Source organism: Podarcis liolepis, assembly GCF_965112155.1.
Source record: "Podarcis liolepis genome assembly, chromosome: 12".
NCBI lineage: Eukaryota > Metazoa > Chordata > Lepidosauria > Squamata > Lacertidae > Podarcis > Podarcis liolepis.
In genome coordinates this window covers 6,563,755-6,583,435 of record NC_139563.1, presented here as the reverse complement: position 1 = coordinate 6,583,435, position 19,681 = coordinate 6,563,755, and the positions used below count along the sequence as shown (strand labels likewise).

The window sequence follows — 19,681 nt, the reverse complement described above, 5'->3', positions numbered from 1 at the left end:
CCCGACACGGGCTGCCATCATTCTGAATGTTCCCGGATTTGTGCGATTCCCACCTGGAAGCTGTTTACGAGGGCTGAATACAAGCTATGTATAGGAAATTCCAGACGTATGGCAACCCTACTTTTAACAGCTGCAAACATGTTTACTTAGCTGAAAGCAGGTTTTGGGGGAGCCCCTGCTGGAGGAAGGCAATTCTCTAATTCAGTTATTTACATAAAGTGTAGGGTCACTCTTGAAGGGTGGCTAAATAACACAACTTTAAAATTACCCATAGTGTATATGCCTCATTTGCTTTTTTAACAGTTCTGGCCCACTAGCCTGTTCCTGCCAATACTCTGCCCACAACCCATATGGTAACTCACTATAACCCACAATATGTTCCCAAGTAAGAGTTGAACTGGTATGTGGCAGATTACAAGAGGGGCATGTTCCATGGCATTCACAAGTCTGCTTTAACATGATATATATGAGAGAGAAAACAGCTTCGTGGACTGCTTCTTTACTTCAATATGCAGGAGCTCAAGGAGGTAGGAAGGGAACTCGTCTAGTCCAAGCAGTTACTCAAAAGCAGAAACTGACGAGCGCAAAGACCATGAAAGGCTTTATTCAGTATGTATTTGGTTATGGAGCCCAGCAAGATGGAACAGGCAAAGCATGAAAACCCCAGGAAATAGTTAAGAGATTTTTATTCTAATAGCTTTAATTACAGTGCTTGTTTGTCGAAATGAAAACTGAAAACAAGTATACAAAACAGTTGATTACTGTGTATTGAAAGCAAATAAAGAGATTTTCCACAACACTAAACAAACCAGTTCTGATAGTTCCTCAAGTTAAAGTTTAAACAGCTCCAGCTTCTTCAGTGTTTTATCAAAATACAAAAGAAAAAAAAAGTTAAGAGGTCTTCTTGATGGCAAATCTGAACCTTGCAGTATGAGGGATGTGAAGGGGTTTCCACACATATACAGATATGGGAGTGTTCCAAAAAATGGCATCAAACACTTCTAGAATGGAATGAAACTCCAAATTCTCATGCTTTTAGTATTTCCCCCCCTAAACATTACATTAGGTGGCTTGGATGGCATTTCTTACTTAAGTACAGTACTTGCTGATGACAGAGCTGAGCACTGCTATGGGCTGCTGTACTCTGTGGAAATAATTTGTCTTCTGGAGTACTGTAGTTCTACATGAGAAAAGTCCAAAACACTTGGGGAGGGGGCGACAACAGAACAGGTAAAGGATGGCGTCCAAATTAGACGCAAGAGGAGAAAAACGTTCTTGCCCAAATCTGAGAGAGCACTAGAGGGTCATAGTGTTTTACACGTGCGCCAATTTCTCTTAAGTCTGTGGCCTGAACTGAACTGAACTCTGACTTTAGGAGATCTCACATTCACAAAAAACACAAAAGAGGTTGTCAAGCACAGGAAGATCCAGGATGCTGCCCATTCCATGGACCTATAACATGTTAAATTGCTGGTATTCAAGTTGTTGCAGAACTCACAATGGACATTTTGTTCAAGTGTTTCAGCTTTCCTTCTTTTCTAAAAAAGAAACTGACATCTCCAGGCTAAAAAATAGCCACCAAATCTGGCCTCCCCACAGACCTCGCAAGCCAAGAGGGATTGTATTCAGCTCTAGCGTACAACCAGACAACTGGCAACTTTTCTCTGAATCCACTTCAAATCCCTTCCCCAGTACTAAACAGCGAGTTGATTTTCTTTATAATAAAAAAGCTGAGTAATATTGCATAGGAGTACCAGAAACTGTCTCATTGGAAACAAGAACTATTTACATTAAATAAGAAACCTAAACTGTTTTCAGGCTTGGATTTGCCACATGTACAGCATGGTGAAGGACATCCTGTGACAAGAGAAATGAAAACAGCTTCCGGCACTCAATACCACAAAGTAGCATGGTTTGCCACGTTAGAGTAAAGCGAAGGGTGGTGAAGGAGGAGGAGGAGGAGGAGGAGGAGGAGGAGGAGGAGGAGGAAATAAGGAGGGGTGGAGAAAAGAGGGAAAAGAAGAGTATTTTTAGGGCTTCATTTCTGGTTTCGGAGCTGATTGGACAACCAGTCCAGTCCTTCATAGAGACCGTCTCCACTAGTGGCACAGGTGGCCTGGATATACCAGTTCCTGTGGCGAAGAGAATGCAGTCCTAGTTTGTCTGTGATTTCTGCTGCATTCATCGCATTAGGCAGGTCCTGAAAAATGGAAGCAATTTGCTTTAGAAAATGGATTTTTGTTTCCTTTAGAGAATTCATAGGAAGAATCTGCAACATGCAATTCAACTGTGGCATAATGGTAAGATGTTGTATTGACCATTAATCTGTGCGATCTGGACTACAGTGTGATATAGACAGAACCAGATCTGGTTCCCTGAGGCCAAAGACATCCTTGTGCTCTCACATGGCTTGCAACAGTAGCAACCCACCCTTCTCAATCCAGTGAGAACACAGAAGGCCCATAGTACAGATCATGACGAGAGTGGAAATTTTGAATCTGGCCGTATATGTAGCATGCAAAATTCCTAACTTGTCTGAAGTGTGGTGGAGAAAAAGTGATGGAAAAGTGAGACTTGTAAAGGCAACAGATGCTCTGGGATATTCATATATTCATACTCTGACTGATATTGTTGGTACTTTTAAACCCCTACATAATGGCATTGTGGTGCCACAATTTGTTTGGAGGTGCAGCAGTTCAGGAAAGTCAATAAAGAAGCACTTTTAGCATGGTAAAATTGTATGTTTTGTGTTGCAAGGGAAGTCCCAGGGGCTCCTTAATGCAACTGTGTCATGCAAGAGACCATATATTTTACTTCTGAAATCTGTCAGTAATATTATTTCCAGCCCACTGCTGACGGCAAGGCCCATAGACATAGGCATAACCAACAGAGGGTGACTGGAAGGTGAGAACTCCTACAGCCCACCATCACAACTGGAGGCAAAGGGAACCCTGGGGTACCATTCTGGCTGTGCTGTTCACGATCACTTACCTGTTTGTTAGCAAACACTAAAAGGACAGCATCTCTGAGCTCATCTTCTGCCAACATTCTCATAAGTTCTTCTCGGGCCTCATTGACTCTCTCTCTGTCGTTACTATCAACCACAAAGATCAAACCTACAAAGGAAACAACAGTTGTTTACATGGACAGGCATGGAGACAGAGAGCCTTTCTGAAAGGAAGTTTTAAGTATGGAACTAGGTCTATTGTCATAAAAATGTGTCTATACCAATAGGCACTGGCAATCTATAATGTAATTTAAATCAAATCCACTAGTTACGGAGCTAAAGCTAGCCACACAGCGACCAAGTAATAGTGAACTATGTGAAGAAGCCATTTACTCAAGTATTGCTTTTGATCTAGCCAATGGATGTATATAATCTTCTGGAATCTGCTCAAAGTCCAAGGCTATAACAATATCAAAATGATGAGATAATTCTGGGCATTTGCAAACAAGGTAGGAAAGAATGAGTAGGAACCCTTTAAATAAGATTCTTGGGCTCTTAGAAAGAAAGCTGTAGGAAGCGCCTACCAAAATTCTGCATGCTAAAGCCACAGATGAAAGAAAAAAAGACCAATATTTAGAGAAGAACTGTTTAACATGATGGGACTTGCGTATTTTTTTACCTTCATCTGTCAGTCAACATGTCCTAAGGTGGTGCTATCTAAGCAAGAGTTCAAGAGAAGCCATCCTATAGCTAAGATCAGCGCTATTGCTGATGTTTTCATCAGTAACATGCTGATGCAGCCAAATTACAACATACTGGAAAAGCTACTTAAAATAGCTCACCTTGAAAGTGTTTTGATATCTATATGGAAAAGTCACAAACTTGAGACCTCACACAGCTTCATTTACAGAAAAGGTATGGAGACATTACTACATAGGAATACCTCAACAATCTTCTCCTAATACCCAGATTACTCAAGAAGGATAGCAAAATGCTGGTTGAATGCTTGAGATGCTACCAAAATGACTTTCTTACTTACCAGGATAAAAGCCAATGTCTAGTATTTTACTTATGAAAAGCAGCCAGTAGACGAGGCACAAATGACCACCTGAAGTCATGTCCGAGAAAACATCTGACTCTTGACTTCCTGACCTAAAAGCTTGCTTTAGTGCCATGCTGCTGCTGCTGTGGCAACCTTATTACACATGTGCAGGTACATAGGAAGCTGCCATATACTGTAAGTTCATCTAACTCAATTTTGTTTACATAGATTGGCAGTGGCCCTCCTGGATTTCAGTCAGGATTTTGTCAGCCCTACCTAGGTACTCCAGGAAACGTAACCTGGAACCTTCTGCATGCAAAGGTAAACTGTGAAAGCGAAACACATTCTGATCTGTCACAGCCTTTGCTAAGTCAGCCCTGAGGGCTGAAAGAGACACTCATAAAACAGGTCCAAGATTTAATGCACACAGCAATAACTTCGCTAAAAGATCATGAAGCTAACAATCAATAGGCCACTGAGTGATCTGAAAGTGGGTTTTATTATACAAATTGCATACCCTCAGTTATAACATGCTAGCAGGTTTAGAGAGTTGCCTTCCGTTTTCCCTGGACTTGTTCTATTCAAAAGAAGGGACACCTGGCTAGTGTTGCTGACATGAACACCCAAAACAGACCAGTAGTCCATGGGTTCAATTTGGCCCACAAAAGGCCTTCAATTGTTCCCTGGGGTGATATGGAGTTGTTACACACAGGTGCACAGCTACTTTAAACCAATGTATGGCCAAAAATACTGCAGAAGCTAGAGAGGGGACAATTGGGCAAGCTTGCTAGGCACTCCTTTTGTTTGGCTGCCAAACACTGACACAAAACCTGAAGCCAACACTGAAGGTACTTGTACTGACCATGGCATACTACTGGAGCTTGTTTTTTGTACATCCTGTGGAAAGGAATCTCATAGAATCTTGAGATTACTTTTTGGGAACACAGAAGTTGCAGAAAGAACCAGAAGACTGACCTATGTATCTAGCTCTTTACTGTCTGACAACAGCTCTCCAGGGTTCCAGATAGCAATGTCTCTCGATCTCCATTGGAGATGCTAGGGACTGAACCTAGATTTTTTTTTTTTGCAGGCAAAACTATGGTTCTGATTTAGGGGAATGCAGCTGTTAGCATACTTGCAAAGAAAACACTCAAAATGCAATTGCAAGGGTTATGTCACATATGTGAATGAACTAAGATAACCTAAGCTGACGCAGAATAGAGATGTCCTATCTTGATACTTGTGCTAAGAATGGACTATCCCTACTGCAAGTTTCACGTTCTGAATGACAAAAGTCTGTGGGACAGAAAGACCTAAAGTCATATCCCATCACACTCAGTACTAGACAGGTAGCTGATAGGTTTACTTCATGCTATCAACATAGTTATGGAGCAACTGAAGATGCCTGAGTGGGTCTCTATAAATACAAAAAAAGGATATGGTCAGTTACAGAAAATAGCTCACCTTGTGTATTCTGGAAATAATGGCGCCAGAGTGGTCTGATCTTATCCTGACCACCTACATCCCACACTGTGAAGCTAATGTTCTTGTATTCTACAGTTTCTACATTGAAACCTGAAACAAAAAAGTGGGAGAAAAGTTGAGCAGTTAACAAGTGAAACAGCATGCTCATCCATATAACCCAAACTAAGATATAGAAGGAAATGGTTGAATTCAATTATATGCTTGTTACACCCCCCCCCCAATCTCCTGACCAACTGGTCCACATTTTAAAAGCCAGTCTTAAAATGCATATTCAGAATATACACTAATACCCCCTATCAAATATATACTTCATAAGGAGCAAACAGCTTATTTAACACAGATTTTTGCATCTGAAATGGCAATATCAGTGAGCTACTATAGTCCAAAGAGCTGAATTGTATTGAAGGCCACACTGAAAACATATTGCCAAGTGAAGAGCCACAAGTAAGTTAGAATACATAATTGCACCTAAATATTATTCGCTTGTCATTTTCAAAAGCATACAGGCCAAGCATCACGTATTACAGTGGTATCTCCAGTTGCGGATGGGATCAGTTCTGGAGCTCTGGCCAGATCCTGAGGTTTCCGCAACCAGAGGTTCTGCACATGCACACAGCGCGATAGAGCGCTTCTGCACATGCGTGAGCGGCGAAACCTGGAAAAATACTTCCAGATTTGCCGCTTTTGCAACCCAAAGTTTATGTTACCCGGTAACGTAAGCCGAGGTTCTACTGTATTTTGCAATATTTCTTCTTTCAAATGTTTGCCACAGGTTTTTAAAGGATTTACAGGATGACACCTCTCCTATGGCTAGTTTCTCAATTTTAAAAAGGAAATACAACTGACCAATGAGATAACATATTATATATCACAGCAGATATTAACCAAAGCAACAAAAATGGCTGTAGCAACATCTTAACATTCATAGACATTGTCAACATTTTCGTCCCTCTACTATTCCAGCATTAGTCAAATCCTTTCTTGAAGAGAAGCAAATTAAGAAATATTGGAGTTGTATCTTGTGCTCTCTAAGCAATGAGTTCTAATGGATCTATAAACATGGTTAGAGCGACCAAATGCTTATTTCACCTGGGTAACAAATGCATCATCAGACATATGCAGACCAACCATATGCGAGTTTACTCAACAGTACTGTCAGTCTGTGTACAATTCCAATCTTTATCTATTTTTAAATATGTTTAAAACAGTCACAAATTTGTAAAGGGAAGCTGCTTGACATCTTACCTATAGTAGGGATGGTAGTTACTATTTCACCAAGCTTAAGTTTGTACAATATAGTAGTCTTTCCTGCAGCATCCAGCCCGACCATAAGTATGCGCATCTCTTTTTTGCCAAAAAGGCCTTTGAAGAGGTTAGCGAAAATATTTCCCATGCTTAAGTCTGGTGCTCACTCACTGGCCAAAGAAATCTAGGAGAAAATAAATTCAAAACAGTTAGTTCTGTACAGTGTGATGATCACACCCAGCTCAATCCTTAGGAGTAAACGCCCCCTGGAACTCAGCGAGATTTATTTTCAAGTGTTAAGTGTGAAACAATGGAGGCTCAATGCAGAGCAGAAGTTTTAAGAGTGTGAACAGGGATTAGAACCCACATTTTCAATGGTGGGTTCTCAGCTTTGGATACTGCAAAAAGACCAACAGTAACAGATACTTTTAACACAAGACACACAAAATGGGTTTTGTAGGAGACTGCAAGTAGTATGACTATCTTGGCCAGTTTGGGGGAAGGGGAGAGAGAGAAGAAAGAAGCTTGAGGAATTCCCACTATCCAGCTTGAATGGCAGCCCCTCCCTCTCCCATCACAGGGCCTTCTGCAGAAGCATTTTGTTTCGAATGAAGCGAGAAATGACAACTTCTTCTAAACAAATGGTCTTTTCCATTCTACTGTTTTGTTTTTAATCAATGCTTGTTGTTCAAGAATCTTACATAAACTTTGTGAGGTCTGCCTAAAAAGGGTTGTATGGATACCTTAAATGAAAAGCTTGCTGCCGTAAATTCTTATTCTTCAGTATATAGTATTCTAGAGAAAGCATTCAAAGTGTACAAGAAACATATTTCTTTATACTACTGCTTCTCACAGATGTGAACATGAAATCTTTATTACGTCAAAACAAAAAAATGACCACTGGAGTTGGATTTAGATAATGTCATGCCTATTTCACAACTTATTCCTATTGATTTTCAAGCACTTTTTATTTTGTAACCAAACCTTGTAACAAGCAAGGCAAGGCACCAACAAAGGAGCAGTAGGGCAAGGACACCCCCAAGTTACTCTGAGATAGTATAACAAGACTGTATTGACAGTATTGTCAGCTACCATGGAAGTCTTACAACTCAAAATACATTGTGAACCTAAATATACTGGATTGTATCAAACCAAGCAGTCCCATTAGCACAAGGACTTCCACTTGTGCACTAGATCTCTCCCCGCTCCTTGTGCCCCCACCATGACAATTTGCAGAATAAATCTGGGGGCCACACAGGGGGAGGAGAGGTTGTGTTGCAAAGTCCTAGTGCTAAAATGACTAGCATCCAGGTTTTAAAATGTCTGAGTAAAAGCATAATGCTACCAATTTCCAGCATTTTGAAAATTGTCATAAATATGCTATAGTAACAAGGAAGTTAGTATCATTAGCAGGAATGTCATAATAAAATATTATTTTACTTTCCTTAACTAAAAATAAAATCACTAATCCACAGCACATCAGGCACCACTAATCCACAGCACATCAAGCACCACTTCCCCCAAAATTAGGATTGACTTGATAATTCAGAGATGGAAAAATCAGATTCCAGCAGAGCTATTCTTATAAAAGGGTAAAACACTGTTTCAAAATCCCCCCCCCCAAAATAATAATCCCAAAAAACCCCCAACCCATCACCAGCAGAGACTTAGGCAACTAAGCTCCTAGGGTTCTCCCTCCACTCCAAATACTAAAAACGCTTTAAAAAGCTAAGGGGAAAAAAGTTGATGGCTACTTGGGGACACAGCTTCTACTTAGCCACACTTGGCAGACATATCGACAGCTAGCACCACGGTTCAGGCACACGAGAAAGAAAAAGGAATTATATATTGGTAGCCATGTGGATTTTAAAGCACTTTCTTAGAACAGGATCACTGCTTGTCTTAAAAAAACCCATTACCTTTATTTAGCAACAGATTTCACTGTGGCAGCCAAAAAGAACATTTTATATACAGTGAGTCAACACATGGTTCACACCTTTATTACACTTACACACACAAAGATCAGGAGTAACATCGTGACTAGCTCATATTAGCAAAGCAGCTTTTTCCTACAGTTTCAGTCATTCTCTCTGTCACCAGAGGAACAAACAACAATCCTTATTTGGTTAGAGGAAGGGCCTTGTAGGAGTAAAAAACAAGTCCTGCTTTCTGGCCACGGTTTCTGCATGACAGCTTTTAACTCTCTGCCTGCACCTTGTGAAGGTGCACAGCCGTTCCAATGCTCTGCACTTATACGCAAATTCACCCATTTTCTCTTTTGCTCCACAACTGAATACTAACCTAGCAGAAAATGCAATTATCTATATTATTGTAGTAAGTATGTATCAATGTTCTTAGATCACTGGGAAGTGGCTTTAAATCAAACTCAACTATGTTATTCTGGGACATCGCTTTTCTTTTGAAGATAATGCCCTGCTTATAGCATCTCTTTCAGAAATTAACACAGATAAAATATTCCATGTTTTCTTACAAAATAGATTCCACAAGCTTGCTAGGAGTGCTCCAAAGATAATCAATCCATACATTTCACATTTCAGCTTTGTAAATTAACACATCCTATAAACTTTGTTAGGACAAGCTGACAGTATAACATGGTAGTCACACAATGTTCAGTTTCCTGCAGATCACTGTCAACACCACTCAACAGCTGCTAATTGCATTTCCAAAAGTATGACTCTCAAGAATGCTTCAGGAAACAAAGACACCTCAAAAATAACAAAGAAAAGATTGATGGCCAAAATTAAAAAAAACTGCATTATCGTCAGTTTTCTGCTAGAAGCTTAAATATTTTGAGATTAAACCCCTGCTTTTAAACATGCCAGACACTAAGCACATGACATGAAACTCACAAGAAAACTGCACATACCAGGGGCTCAGTTACCATTGCTTCAAATACCACCAAAGATATTACCTTTATGCAGCAACAAAACTGAGAGGACACCACTTACCTGGTGCCATGATCGATGGCATAAATAAACTACAAAAATTTAGGTGAGTAGCTATTAACATCAGTTCAGCATAGAGTACAGTGTGGGAATCTTTCCTAGGAACTTCTATTCACTGCCACACAGTGAATTCTAACTGCATGTACCCATGCTTAGATCAGAGGAGGGGAACCTGCAGCACTCCAGGCTCCATCAGCTCTAGCCAGCATGGCTGTATGATACAGCTCAACATTTAGAAGCCCACAGGTTCCCCAGCCACGGTTCAGGAAGAAGCTGCATACAACACTCTTAATACCTGACTACTGTGTGCCCATAATAGCTTATTTCACACAGTCCATACATATCATTGCATAGTTGTGTCTAAACTACACATGAAATATTTGTAGCTCAATTGCCTCTGGCTGTTTACAGTATTTAAGATAACATCAAAACTAAAATATTTATGCATCACAGCTGTGTGTACGTTTATACTTAAAATCTCAACCCATAAACTCTTGAGTAATTCTACAGACTTCAGTAAGACTGCTCTGGAGTTGGAAAAGACTAATGTTCAGGTTCCACGGGAACAGGATTAAATAAAAATCATGATTATGCAATAGTTCATTGCAGCATTTCTTGACCATTTTGGAACTTTACGAAACTATAAATTAAAGTGTTAAAATAGTGCCATGGAGATACTGGAGTACAATAGGCAACTATTTCTGCCTTTCCCCAAACATTTCCACTGCCCTTTCACCTTTCTTCCTACAGGTCCAAGTAACCATTTCTCCTACTTATTCTATACTTTGTCTCCCACCCCCTCACACACCTCATGACTACCAACAGCTTTCATTCCCCAACAGAATGTGCAGAGATTTTTGTATGCAGTTGTGTACCTTCTGTCTGCATGGACTACAAATACAAGATGGGCATTAGAAAAGGAATACAGTGGTACCTTGGGTTACATACGCTTCAGGTTACACACTCCACTAACCCAGAAATAGTGCTTCAGGTTAAGAACTTTGCTTCAGGATAAGAACAGAAATCAGGCTCCAGCGGCGCGGCGGCAGCAGGAGGCCCCATTAGCTAAAGTGGTGCTTCAGGTTAAGAATAGTTTCAGGTTAAGAACAGACCTCCGGAACGAATTAAGTACTTAACCCGAGGTACCACTGTACCTTAACTTTAAAACTGCACAAACTCACTAGCTAGCCAAACCAATGTTTTCAGTATCATGTGCTGCTTGCTACAGAACAATTCCCTTGTGGTCAAGACTGTCTGCACACATTAATCCCCAACTGAGACTTACAGGTTCTCCCCACAATTAAGAGTTGTGCTTTTCAAAAAATAAACTAAAGAGTGCTTCAAGACACTAGCAATGTCCTGGCTATTCATGTAAGAAGCGTAGACTGGCTAATGTGCATGGATGCAGCACAAGCATTTGTCCTATTTAGTGTTGGCCATTTAGCATCCCTTCCAAGTCCCTTCATGACGAGGCAACAGCCACCAACACATATACTTTATTCACTATACCTTATGGACTGCAGGCTGGTGTGAACTTCATACAGGGAAATGTTATTTCATATTTAGCACTCCCTATAATAGCAGATGTGCATGTATATCCATTGCATCCAAAGGAAGAGTGGGGTGAGGAGACTTGTTCAATGGTACAGAGCCCTTTATTCTTAAAGAAAATACAGCAGCAGGGTCTTTTAACACCCCTTGCCTCCCCTCAAACATCAGTCCTGTTTGCCTATGTGTACTGCCAGGAGCTCCCTTGGCAGTAAGTCTCTGGGTCTCAAACATGTTCTGCTTTCAAAGTCATAACAATTAGTAAAAGAGAACACACTGTGATATCACTGTGTGGTTGAGTTTCCTATTACTGCTTCACTTGCTCATTTGCAGGGGCAGGGAAACCATCCAATGACTCCACATTCTGCGGTCTTTACTAGCTGTTACAGGAAGAGGAAGATATTTCATAGGGCTGTTGCTTCTGGAAGCATCTACCTATCCTGCATAATGTCTAGTTTAGTCCCAAACATATATTTCAATAATTCTATAGCTCTTTTAACACAATTTTTTTGGCTCTTGCACAGGAAGGCAGATTGCTAGATACAGATACATGGGGCAACTCTCCACATTAAAAAACAACCCTGCGTGTTCCTTGAACATGCCTTCATTTGTGACCAGCAATGAAAACTAAATGGATTGCAACTAGACAAGCAAAGAGCACAAACAGCACACAGGCCTAGAGCAAAATACTTTTTCGCAGTAAATGGCTTAAATATTAAGCTGCATTAATTGTTACTCAGCACGGAAAGGTACTGAACTGTTTTTATACTCTAGTGAGATTATAAATCAGAGGAGGAAGCAAACAATAGTATGTAACACTTTTCAACTGCGATGCCTATGAAAAAATAATTTGAGAATGGAAATGTTAGCATGTGATATTTCACTTCTCCAAAAAATTACTTAGAAGTAATATTGTTGGATTTTTGCATACTGCAAGAAAGACTGCTGAATAAATTTTAAAAGTTGCAAAAGCTGGAAGCTTACTAAAACTCCCTGCCTAAAAGTTGCAAAAAGGGGCCCAAGTGACATTTCAAGGCTGGACAGCTGACATAGCAAAATATTCAAGTTAGTAAAAGGAATTCCTGCAGATCAGTTTCATGGAACTTCACTTTCACATTCTATTCCGACAGTGGCCATAAAGCATAATCAGTGTTACTCTGATTAGATAGTGTTAATACTGTACTGAATTTTTGTCCTGCAGAAATGAAGGCAAGATCCATTCATTGATATGTCTTCACAATCATATGCATGGTACATTATAGGTAACACCCAGGGAACAACACTCACTGCATTTAAAGCCCCATTCACCTTCAGTGCAATTCTATACATGTTTACTCAGAACTATGTCAGACTGAGTTACATGGCGCTCACTCCAAGCTAACAAGGTATCAGATTGTAGCAATTCAGAAAAGAATATCCAGCTGTTCTGCAATCCTATAAAATAACCATGTTTTAAAATGAATCCTAATTAGACCATACATGATTCAAAGTCTTAATGAAAAAACAATTAAGTCATGAAATATGTTAAAATACATTTGAATTCGAAACAAATAGGACAATGATATTAACCATATTAACCATATCAGGATATAAGGAAAGCAAATGATTGCTAACTGCTCAGACAATAAATGCCCCTGAGCTAGGGTATCAAGATTCCCCCATAAGGACTATTTCCCAGTTTCAAATGGGAAGCAAGCGGCACCTAGCCAGCTATTTTAGGTATGATAGTAACACAGGCATTCATATTTTGTTCTCAAATGATCTCTTTCTACAGCACTAGATCTCTCATAGCATGAGCATATTATATCTTGCTTACTCAAATAAGTCATGGAGCAGGTCAAGGAGAAGATTAATTGAACACTTTCATGACAAATTATTTTTGTCATGAAAGAATTTGAACTTTCAATATTACCCAGACAGTGGGAAAATGTACTAGCTTCAATACCTAAGGTGTAATTAGATTTAAATTTAAGACTAATACAACAGAAAATAATATTTAGAGTTTATTGGACCCTTTACGGTTGTATAAAAAAGGTTAGCTAAGATAGCTCAGTGTTGAAAATGTGGCAAGGAAAACATATTTGTACAGTGTTCTTTACTGAAGTTTTGGGAGAAAGTGCTAGACTGTGTAACTATGACTGTGCAGAAAAAGTTAAATCTTTCAGAGGAGAATATTTTATTGAACTATACACCTGCAGTATGGAAATTATCAATGGGACAACGGAAATTGATTTTCTGTGCCCTAATGTTGGCCAAGAGATTGATATTAAGGAATTGGAAAAATAAAGATATGATACCCTTCATTCAATGGACTGATATGACATAACTGGCAATTTATGAACATGCTTAGAGGTGCAGACTCTGTATGGATAAATACGATAACATTTTGAATGAGTTTATACAAAATGTAGTATGCTATTAACATTTACATAAGCACTAGGACAATAGTACTATACTAATTTATGCAAGAATGTATGGGAATATCATATACTGTATTGCTTTTTGTGTATATTTTCACTTTTTTATGTTTCTCGCTTTTCTCCCTCTCACTTTTCCTTTTTCTGTATCACTTTATTTCTTTTAACTGAAATCACCTTAATAAAATATAAATATTAAAAAAGACTATTTTTGCAAATGTAGTGCTTAGAGTAGCCGAGATTCCCTCCAAAGGTAGGCTAATCTGCAAAAAAATTAAAAAGCTTAGTTATGCATTATTTGAATGCTTCCTTTTGTCCAAAGGATGGACTTCACGCAATGCATACATACCTTACCTGGTTGGGGCAATAAGTCACTACCTTAAAAGTGGTTGAAAAAAGGATTAGAAAAACTCATGAAAAGCAAGTTTAGCAATGACTAATAGCTCTGACTGCTAAATAGCACCTCAATGTTTTCAAAGGCAGCATACCTTTGACCCTAGGACTCAACAAGCAGCAGCTCATATGGTCAGTTTGTAATCTTCCCAGAGATCTCTGGCTGTTCCACTATTGAAAACAGAATGCTGAAGAGATGGACATTGGCCTCATCCAGCAGGGCAATTATTGTATGGAGTCTGCTTGGAGAATTAGAGGCACAATGAACATGATTTCCCCCCATACAAGTTTATCATACATGAGCTATAAAGAAAGAAACCTCATTACAACAAAGGGGTATTTAATGCTTATACTTCCAACCATACAACATGCTTCTTCTATAAAGTCTAAAATAAGACTAACATGTATTAAAAGTGCAATTCTGGTGCACATTATCTTAGAAACTAGGCAATAAATAAAGAAATAGAAACTTCACTGAATTATGTCATAATCTGAGATTAATGATACCTGTAAGAGATAGCACTGCTTTACAACAGGGCTGATTAACCCCAGGAACAAAGGTCTGATAAAGTTTCCCAGCCATTTTTTCTGCACCACCTCCCAAACTACATGGATTTTGGAAACAATGGGAAAAGCAAAAGAAAAGACAGCATGTGGTGGGGTAGAGAAGTTACTGTCTAGAGCAGAGGTAGTCAACCTTTTTATACCTACCGCCCACTAATGCATCTTTCTTGATGGTAAAATTTTCTTGCCACCCACCAGTGCTCGATGGAAGGAGGATTCAGCTTGTGCCGTAGAACCCGCTACCGCAGACCAGGTTGACAACCCCTGGTCTAGAGGGAAGCTTGTGTGGTGCCGAATTGTCATGTCTTCAGCATATTTGTTTCCCCAAGGAATTTGGGTAGCACCAGTGGTCTGGCATTTGGTGGCTATTATATGTCCATTTATGTGTTGGATGTGGTGTGTGTCAAACTTAAAATAAAATAAAATGGCATAAGCACTGCAGTATATCTGCTCTGTACTGCTATTCATCATTCTTTTGATAATATTTTTATATTTAATCACCTTTCCACCTAGAAGCTGAAGGTGGCATTTTTGGCTCTCCTCCTCCAACCCCCCCCCCAGCAACCCTGCAGGGTAGATTAGGTGGAGACAATGTCTGGCTCAAGGTCACCCAGTCAGCTTTATAGCTGAGTGACAATTTGAACCCTGGTCTGCTAGATTTAGTCCTTTGGGACTTCTACCTGTTTTGTGAAGAAACTGACATGTAACTTAAAGTAAACTAATAAACACCTTAGTCACCAGATTGATAAGTGATGCAATGATGACAACTCCTCCTCTTTTGATTTGTGTGTCTGCAAGTGTACATGCATACTGTGAATGAGTGCGCAGAATATGAGGGTGGAGTGGCCACATCCACCACTGGCATGTGGCCAAGGGTTGGAAACATATGAATACCTTGGGCCAAAAAAGATCACCCACACTCACTTTTTGAGAAGTGTGGAGTACCTTGGTAAGAACTCCACAACCACTTCAACAGTTAACTTTTTTCTAACTTCAGAAATAATGAGTGTTTCCAGTTAAGGCTTCTTGGTGTGCCCAACCCAAGTAAGAAACTTGAAGTTGAAGACGACAACCGACAAGGTCAAAGATAAACAATGAAGCTGGCTGATTTTATGGCCCACAAAGTTTTAATACAATGGTAAGTACAACCTCATGCTACGGTGTAAGCTGATACTTCCCTGAAGGAGTTTGCACAACAGACAGTGCCTGTTCCCTTGTGGTCGAAAGGACAGCTAAGTTCTTATGGCTGACTAATCCAACCTCCCATATGACAATGTAATCAGTGTTAGAAACTAAGTTATGAAAGTTAGGAGCTAAATGGGACCTTAAACCTAGGTTATAGGTGCAACAAGGGAATGTCTAGGCAGAGTTTTTAAATAACAAGAATACAAAGCTGAAAATGAATGAACTGCAGCTAAAATATGTTCATTTTTCACAGGCTCTAGTCCTTCCCCTGCCCACCCCCCTAATACAGTGGTACCTTTGGTTACGAACTTAATTCGTTCCGGAGGTCCGTTCTTAACCTGAAGTACCACTTTAGCTAAGGGGGCCTCCTGCTGCCGCCGCGTGATTTCTGTTCTCATCCTGAAGTAAAGTTCTTAACCCGAGGTACTACTTCCGGGTTAGTGGAGTCTGTAACCTGAAGTGTTTGTAACCCGAGGGGCTTGTAACCCAAGGTACCACTGTATTCTTAAGAGGGTCTCTTCCCAATCTTCAGAGAGTAGCCGGAAGCGGGGAGGCAGAAAAAAGTCTCCTTTCCTTCCACTTTGCAGTTTTAATCTGACATCTTAGGTGCAGGACTGCTCCCAGAGCTCAGAAACTGCTTGCGCTAATGAAATTCCGTCGCAAAATGCGGCTAGAACAATGGGAGTTTCGAACACAAGAACAATTCTGTTCTAACCCTGCTCCAGCCAATTAACCACTGAATCCCCCAACACAAGGACTGTTATGTAAAACAACCTGTAAAGCGTTTTTCATCGCTCTCTTTCACAGAGCTGCTTAGAAGATGCATCTAAAGAAGTTAGTCAGAAGAAAATGAGAGAGAGAGGAAGGAAAAGTCTGCCTTGTTCTTACACATGACCATATTCCTTGGAATGAGCCAGTACCACACCAACCTCCTATCAATGTTCATTCTGGAATATATACTATTTGTTCACTGAAGATGTACAGCCAATTTTCCTCAACAAGCACCAAAGTAATTACCTGCACCTCCCCTTCACACTACTCACAAGCCATGGAGGCCTTCAACACTCTCTTACAGCCTTAATCCTTTAAATATAGAAAATTAAGCACCACAGTACATGTGAATACAGGAGTGTGGGTAATAGTCCCCTGTTTGCACAATATCCCCTTAAGTTCAGATACAGGGGCAAGAGTGGATAGATATACACTAGAAAAGGAGGGAGAAACAAAACTGAATGGTTGGGAAAGCTGAACTTCTCTAATCTGGATCCTTCCTTATTCTGTAGGTTTCACCCAACATACCCAAAGAATGCACAGAAACACTTCCTGGATTTTCACACACTTACTTCTAAGCTATAGAGTTTAAGCTAAAAACATAAGCTAAGCAATGTTTTTCAAGGAAGGGAAGAGGTCTGTAGAGAACTAAATAATTTAAACTGTATTCATCAATGGAGGACTAAATGTATTGATGTAGAGTTTATTAAGAAATAAAAACACCACCAAACACCTAATGTTTCATTACCAATTACAAGGTATACATAATTAAGAAAGGATATTGACCAGCATTTGGCTGATATTCCTTCACAGCGAACTTGGAGCTACTTATTCAAAGGGGCCAAGGAGAAAGACATAGGTACCAAACCCCTTCACTGGAGAAACCTATTGCCCTTCCTCATTCCCTCACAGACACACTGCGGTTCTGTCACTACCATACAAGCTGGCAAAAAACCCAAGTAACTCAATGAGAAATATTTCAACTGAAATTGTTTTAGCTAAAAATATAAGAGGATGGATTGTTGCCAGTAGAGTGCATCTGGCTGCAAAGACGAGCTGTGCCAATGAGCTCAGGACTGCCAATGTTGTAGTGTATTTCGGAGAGGGGGGGGCTATGAAATAATTCTGTGGAGCAATGAGACTGCTTCATGTGTCTGCTGCATAAAGCCTCAAATCTCAACCCTGGAAATGGTATCATAACCATTTCTCCCCTGGAAATGGGGGACGAAGAGGAGCTTTCTGTTCTGCCATTTCACACTGTTTCTGCACTTGCGTAACTTTCTGTCCTGCTGATGAAGTCACCAGTGAGTGACTAAGTGATCAAAATTCAGCTTCCCCACCCCATACCCAGAAACCTCGGGATCAACTACAGGAGACGAAATAAAGGAAGGGAGGACCTGTCCACCTATGTACCCCAAATGTTGAGATCACAAGCTTATTGGGGGGATGGGATGGGGGTGTTGCACTCAAACAACAACCCCAGGGGCTCGAACTAAGCAGGTCACGATGGGGCGTGTCCTCATAGTTATGGGGGTTCCCCCCCTTCTAAGTCCAGCTAAAACTAAGTAGGCATGCCTGTCAATCCTCAACTTTCAGTCAGAGGGTTTTTTAATTTTTATTTTTAAGCTGCCACTTTAGGAAGGAAAGGAAAGCAACGTGAAAGCGAGTCGGGGAGGAGGGTGGGACGAGACATTCCTATACATTTCTACAAAGATATAATAATAATAGTAATAATTCTTAAAGTGTTTGAAGGAAGTGCCCGGCGTAGATTGGGGCGAGTGCGGGGGGGGGGGGAGAGGAGATCTGACCACAAGGATAAACAACTGGCTGTCTACAACGTTTTAAAAAAAATAAAATACGAGAGGGTCTTTTGGGGGGGGGGGAGAAGGGCGGGCGAAGGAGGCCTGGTTGCTTCCTAGCCACGAGCCGTTAAGGTTCGATGGTTGACGAGGACGGCGTTCAAGGGTGGGCCGTTCGGCTGCGTCTCGCTTCCCGCGACTATCCAAGGAAGTCTCCATTCCCCGCTTCAGTATTTTTCAGCCTCAGAAGGGCCTCTCTCTCCCCCCCCCCGCCCGCTTCCTCCGCCGAGGCCAAGCCTGCAGTGCGGCCTGCGGCTCCGCTCCCCTCCCCGGCCTGGCGCTGAAGGCCAAACGGAGGAATGGCAAGAGGAGAGCCGAACCTCCGGGTGGAATTCCAACGCCATTATTACCACCCTCCCTCGCCCGCCGGCCGACCCTGAGCTAGGCCCAAGCGCCGGCACCGCCCGGCCTCTCGCCGCTTCCCCGCCCGCCCTCAGCCTAAAAAAGCAAAGCGTTGAGGGTTAGCGCTGCTTACCGGGCGGCGTCTCGGTCTGCCTCGCTGCTTTGAACCCGGGGCTGCTCCTTCCCTGCGTTTTCCTCCTCTCTCTCTGTTTTTTTTTTGCTCTTTTCCTTCCCCCCCGCCTCCCCGCCTTCCTTCTTTCTTCCTCCCTTTTCCCTCCCTTCTCTTTCCCTCACTGCGCCCAGGCACACAAGATGGCGGCTCCCGGCGGCCACGTCAGTGCCAGGGAACCTCGCAATGCACGACGGGTAAGCAGGGAACGGCTCCCTCTTTCTCTCGGCCTCACTCGCTCGCTCTGTGCGTGCGCGTGGGTGTCCACCACCCCTCCCTCCCTTCTTTACCTCACGCCGCAGAAAGGGGGGCGAGAGAAGAGAGAGGAGCGCCGGAGTGCAGGAAGGTTGAAGGAGGCAGGGGGCGGGGCTTTGGGAGGGGCGGCCAAAGGAAGAGCACTGCGCGTGCGCCAAAGGGAGGGGGAGAAAGGCAGAGCGGGCGAAGAGGGCGGGGTCACACACACGCACAAAAACCACAGGGGAGCAAGTGGGGGGGGGAAGTGTAGTCAAGGGGAAGCTCTAGGGGAGCATGCGCGCTCGTACCCTTGGCTCGTGCCCATGTAGACCGTTAGAACGCCGGCTGGGTAAAGCAAGCGCGCGCGCGCCTCTTCAAAATGCCGTTGACGGCGCGCGGCGGTGGAGGTCGCCCGGCGACAGTGCGCGCGTGCGTGCGCGCTTTCTCACGCAGAACGGCAGTTAGCCTCGCGCTCGAGAAAAGAGGCAAGGCCAGAACGCGGACAAGGGGGCGG

The 19,681-nt window shown here is 41.8% G+C and overlaps 1 protein-coding gene across 2 annotated transcripts; it reads right to left on the bottom strand.

The window, feature by feature from the left end:
• Positions 1–588: 588 nt before the first annotated feature.
• Positions 589–19,660, bottom strand: ARF1 (ARF GTPase 1). Of its 2 annotated transcripts, none has more exons than XM_083467289.1 (5): positions 19,476–19,660; positions 6,720–6,903; positions 5,454–5,564; positions 2,992–3,116; positions 589–2,200 (listed from the first exon to the last, which is right to left on the bottom strand). In XM_083467289.1, exons 2-5 carry the CDS (start codon positions 6,865–6,867, stop codon positions 2,039–2,041), a joined length of 546 nt encoding a protein of 181 aa, XP_083323415.1. In that variant the 5' UTR covers positions 6,868–6,903; positions 19,476–19,660; the 3' UTR covers positions 589–2,038. The 2 variants fall into 2 exon arrangements, with proteins under 2 accessions (XP_083323415.1, XP_083323414.1); XM_083467288.1 differs by having other exon boundaries at positions 18,898–19,489.
• Between the last annotated feature and the right edge of the window lie 21 nt (positions 19,661–19,681).